This window comes from Apis dorsata, unplaced genomic scaffold (genome assembly GCF_000469605.1).
Source record: "Apis dorsata unplaced genomic scaffold, Apis dorsata 1.3 scaffold_326, whole genome shotgun sequence".
NCBI lineage: Eukaryota > Metazoa > Arthropoda > Insecta > Hymenoptera > Apidae > Apis > Apis dorsata.
This window is the reverse complement of record NW_006263594.1, coordinates 682219-687594: the sequence shown is the minus strand read 5'-3', so window position 1 is coordinate 687594 and position 5376 is coordinate 682219. Positions and strand designations below refer to the sequence as shown.

General features: G+C 35.6%; 1 protein-coding gene across 1 annotated transcript; it reads right to left on the bottom strand.

Moving 5' to 3' along the window:
* Window positions 1–1965: 1965 nt before the first annotated feature.
* On the bottom strand, window positions 1966–5022 carry LOC102679629 (secretin receptor-like). Its single transcript, XM_031511493.1, has 9 exons — window positions 4917–5022; window positions 4439–4806; window positions 4244–4338; window positions 4009–4171; window positions 3135–3297; window positions 2853–2983; window positions 2689–2780; window positions 2449–2584; window positions 1966–2339 (listed from the first exon to the last, which is right to left on the bottom strand). The coding sequence occupies exons 1-9, from the start codon at window positions 5020–5022 to the stop codon at window positions 2085–2087; spliced, it is 1509 nt and encodes a 502-aa protein (XP_031367353.1). The 3' UTR covers window positions 1966–2084.
* Between the last annotated feature and the right edge of the window lie 354 nt (window positions 5023–5376).

The window sequence follows — 5376 nt, the reverse complement described above, 5'->3', positions numbered from 1 at the left end:
AAAAAAAAAAAAAAAATTATTCAAAAAATAATTTCCACCGTGTACGAACCGAAGCAAACACCTACGATTACACCACGAGATCGACGACGTCTCTGATAAGATGCCCTGTCGCGTGGACAGGATGCGCCCCGAGGGCCGATTTCAAGGATCATCTCGTCGTCCACGAGACCACGCCCTCACGAAACGAACCCCTCGTCGTCTCACCCCTCGCTCTTTCGCTCTCTCTCTCTCTCTCTCCCTCAGCATCCCCTCGATCCTCCAATGGAAAAGCGGGAGACCGGGATCGAGACCGCCCCAAAGTGGCCGCCATTGCCATCAATGTTCCAGACCATGGAACATTTCCGCACCTGGTGGACGCGAGGCAAGCGAATGGGTGGACCATTTTATCGATCATGCGACTTTCTCTCAAAACTATTATACATAGTATGATTATATTCTGATCCCGTGAAGGATATATATATATATGTTTGGAGAGAGAGATATTTGGATAAAACTGGTTGTTAGATAAGCATTTGGAAGGATTTAATAGTTTAATTAAATTAGTTATTTTTATTTCGTATTTTTCTTTTCGTGCAATCTGTATTTCCACGTTTTTAACTCGTTGGACGATATTTTAAAATTCATCTGAATCGTAGGTTACGTTTTGTCAACGAAAAAATATTTAAGGGGATGGTTTCTTCGAGGATCCAAACACCGCAATTACGCAACAATTGTGCGTAACAAAATCGTTAGGGATGGGCGTTAAAGGGTGCGACACCACTCCGAGTAATCATATTCGACGGGACGACATAATGTACACGTTGCGCAACACGTGTCGCAGATTGCATAGTTGCGACGAAAATCGAGATGAGGTGAACCGCACTCTCGATTAATATTTCTTTTTTGTTCGCGGGTGTCATGAGATAGTTCACGCTTCAACCCATTGACGCCTTTTTTTTCGACCGCATCCCTTCGCGGCACGTGACTTTTCAGAGGGTGTTTCAACAAAAGGGTTCATCTTGGGCGAATCTCTTCTTTGCGCGAAATCCAAATCTAAAACTGTTTATGCGGTTTTGACGCGACTTGAGCTTCGATTGTTGTGTTTAAAAAACTAGAAGTTAGAAGTTTCGTTGAAAATATGGAATCATATCTTTTGATAATTAGGAAAAAATTTCAAAATTAAATACAGAATAAGTGAAAGTATGTTGTTGACTTTTTACGCAGCACAAATCAGATGAGGTAATATTAAGAACGATGTGATCAATATTTAATTGGCAATTAGAGTTATCAGTTGAAAATATTAGGAAAAAGATATTTTATCACAGACGATATGTAGAATAGATTAATTCAATGTAATTTTTATTTTATATCTTTGGAATTCGACTCGTTTTAAACTCTAAGAATAAGATCGAAAGTAATCTAGAAATATATTATAAAAAGAAATGATGGAAATATGCTCAATCAAACGTCTCTTGAACTTCTCGTTTCTAGTCTTGCGGTAATAGTAACTAAAAACAAAGAGAGGAAATAATGTGAGAAGGATAGACATAGTAAAAATATTGAAATCAGCGCCATCTGTAGTGTGCCGCAAATGAAACACACGGAGAAAGGATAGAAGATAGTGCGAGAAGGATAGAGATAGAATAAGAATTAATCTTTAACGCCATCTCTCGAGCGTTTTGTTAAAATGATTTGTCGAAATGATGTTCTTTGCACTCGAGAGATGGCGTTAAAGATTAATTCTTATTCTATCTCTATCTTTCTCATACTATTTTCTATCCTTTTTTATGCGTTTCATTTGCGGCACTCTAGAGATGGCGCTGATTTCAATATTTTTACTATTTCTATCCTTCTCATATTATTTCCTCTCCTTATCATACATATTCCTCTCCTTATCATACATATTCTTGGTTCTACAATTTCACGTGTAAGTGTTATATTATCGATAAGAATGATCGTGTATATTTTATCGTTGATAATATTTTATATTTCATAATTATATACTTTACATTTATATTTTTACGATATCAAAATTAAAATTCCTCTGAAAAAAAAACTACATAATTATCTATCAGATATAAAACTGTTCTTTCTTAAAATTCTTTCTATCCTGTCTCCATTTCTAAAACATTTGGCCAAAAATCATTCGATCTTCTATCAGATTGCAACACAGTTCTCAAAGTTGTACTGGTGAGATGGTCATTCGATTTTCTGTATCGACGAATAGTTTTTATCCTTCTTGATTCTCGACACGTGGACACAAAAATATTTGCATTCCTCCATCTTGTTCTCCATGCTCGTTTAATTTCCGTTCTGACTTCGATGTTCAACAAACAATAAAGCAAAGCAACAAAAGAACCCTGGAAATATATATTTGTTTTTAAATAATAATTATTTTCAACGCTAAATTTATACATTTTCAAAAAATTTCTTTCTTTCTTTCTTTCTTTTTAAGAATAATCATATTACTTGAAAAGAGACGAATAATTGATCGAAGAAGAGCCAAACAAGTTCCAGTTTACTGTCTGCATACGAAAAGCCTAGGAATAGCGTGTAATGAGCACCAAATAACGGTATCAGTACTAGAGTAGCTTTGGCCCATCTACTGTGTTTGAAAAAAAAAAAGAATTAATAAACTTTATAACAGTAACATAATCATCTCAAGAAAAATAACTATAGTGACAAAAAAAGTACATGTATTAAATTTACCTGTATTGCATCTTTTTTTGTTGCAGATGTACCGACGTTTTGAATTTAATGAACAGTACACGTACTATGTTGAGGAACAGTAAGAAGTTGAACTGAATAACATTTATTTGATTTATTTTATTCGCTGGATCGACTTTCATCAAAGCCATACGAGAATCACTTACCAAATTTGATATCATAATGGGAATCTTTATAGGTAGAAATAGGAAAGGATTTTGGTGAGTGGTCCAGCAAAACGTGTCCTCGATAGTGGCGCGAATTATTATCCAAGGTACAACCACGAAAACAGGTAATCCTTAATTAATTAATCGCGTAAATACAAATTCAATTTCTAAAATAATTAAGTTCAACTTTGAAACTTTGATCTCGAGGAAAATCATATCTCGGACAACACTTAATCCCCGTATTTGATTAAATCACGTACACCAATCGACAAGAGATCTTACCCCATCCCATCAACACGTATAAATTGATCGTTTCGCTATCCGCGAAGAATGCCCAAACGATCAAATTGTGCAAGTAGAGACCCTCCATCAGGATCCAAGAATAATTAGCCACGATAAAGTATTGCCACCCGCTTATGACCACCTTGCAGATTATTATCTGTAACGGATATATATATATATATATATATATATATACAGGGTGTTTATAAAAATGTGGGACATCTTTGGGATATCAAAACGATAAAAAAGATTTATATATACGTATATTCGATAAGGCTTAATTAATAAACATTTTTAAGTTTATATTAGATAACGCTCAGGACCGTATTGTATGGCGTAGCGAAGCCCCTATACAATTTTAAAGTAATATACAATGTACATAAATATCGTAATGTAATGTGACTATGCAACATTTTTATATCATTTAAAAAAAAATTTAATTATTTACAAACAAATTGAAATCTATGCAGTTTAGTTATTTAACAGAAACTTATTCGAGGTTAAGGTTAAATAAGAAGTTACATAATACATACATCACACTGAAGTTCATTTGAAACAATCGATCGTATATAAAAAAGTATGATTATATTTACTTTCATCGAGGGGCTCCGCTGCATCGCGATACGGTACTGCCGCGCACCTAACTGAGCGTTCTCGCTCTATCTAACTTAAAATGCTTGTAACTCCTTAATTAAGTCTTATCAGATATTCGTGTATACCAACTTTTTTTATCGTTTTGGTGTCTAGAATCCACCCTCCAAACGTGTTCCACATTTTTATAAGCATTTATTGTTTTTCGTGTAAATATCGATTCGGTTTCATCTTTTCTATTATTTTTCTCTTTTCATCGAATATTTACACGACACAAGCGTACGTTTGGTTGCTTGATAAGAGCGTAATTTTCAACGTAAAGGACGTCCACAGGTCGGCTGATGCCATTGACGAAGATCCAATCTTTGACCAGTGTCATGAACGCTCTCATTATGAACGAGGCGAACAAGTGCATGTGCAATCTGTTCCTTGGATTTCTCAGTTTTCTAAGGGAATAAGGAATCAATCGATTAATTACGAGTCAGTATTGGAAGACGAAAGAAGAGAAAGAAGCATACCTAAGCAACGAGAAAATGATCATCGCTATGATCAACATGGTGAAGGACATGGAATATCCAATTTGAGAGATGATCTTGACGATAGGCAACCATTTCTGACGGCAGGCAAAAATTCGATTCAGGACGATTGATTTAAAAAAAAAAAAAAAAAAAAAAAAAAAAAAACGATCAAGGCCTTTCAAAAAAATTCCTTACGTTCAACAGGTATTTGTATTTTTCAAAGTTTTTGTAATCTCGCAACTGAAGTATCTCGAAATATCCTAAATCCACGGAAAGGCGATCGATGAACTTCTTGGACAATTTGCACAAGCTGTAATTGCTCTTGCGAATATTTTCAAGATTTGAGTACCACTGGCCGTTCGAAAAGCAAAATTTGCTCGCCACTGTTGTAGCAACAGATGTATTCGAGTTTAGAGCGGAGCCGATCGCGGAATTTAATTGGTTTAATGGGCCAGTTTCGGATGGACACGGTAAAATGGCAACGTTGGAGACGTTGGTGTACGGCCAGCAAAGCAGGCCGTCGAAATATGGCGGGCAATAATATTGCGACGTGATGTTTTCATCTGTTTTCGTTTAGAAAAAAAGAAAAAGAAAAAGTCAATTTTTCCACGAGATCTTCGATTTTCGTTCGAATTTGTATCTTATAGGGATGAAAAAAAATGTACGAACTTACATTCCGCCATCAATCCATTGCATTTTCGTTCTTGTTCGAGCAAAAAATATTCCACCGATGCTTTGTAGATCGTAACTTCCGGTTCCTCGAATTCGATCGAGGCCATAATTATATATATATATATATATATATATGTACACTTGATAAGAAAAAGTTTAAAATTTCAAAAATACGTTTTTCCAAAAAATGTCGAACTCGATCGAAGAAACGGATAGAACGGTGATGCGAATCTTTTGAATTCTGAAATTGAAGTGACTAGTTCCAGTGGATTAGATAGGGTATAGAAATGTTTGCACGCGCCTCACCCTCGCTCTTCTTCCTTCTCCTACACGTATAATCATCTGAGGGAAGAGAGAGAGAGAGAGCGATGCGGATCGTAAGTAGTACGAGTCGACAACGCGTCAGCCGAAAGCCTCTTCCAGTCTCTTATCGTAATTTATCAATCCCTTTCCAATGGTGA

Bases quoted from the DNA above. Each gene is read 5' to 3' on its own strand.
- LOC102679629 (XM_031511493.1), bottom strand. From the start codon at position 5,022: ATGGCCTCGATCGAATTCGAGGAACCGGAAGTTACGATCTACAAAGCA. The intron at 3,298-4,008 runs GTACGCTTGTGT...TATATATATCCG, and splicing joins CTCTTATCAAGCAACCAAAC to TTACAGATAATAATCTGCAA. The intron at 2,781-2,852 runs GTAAGTGATTCT...AATGTTATTCAG, and splicing joins CCATTATGATATCAAATTTG to TTCAACTTCTTACTGTTCCT.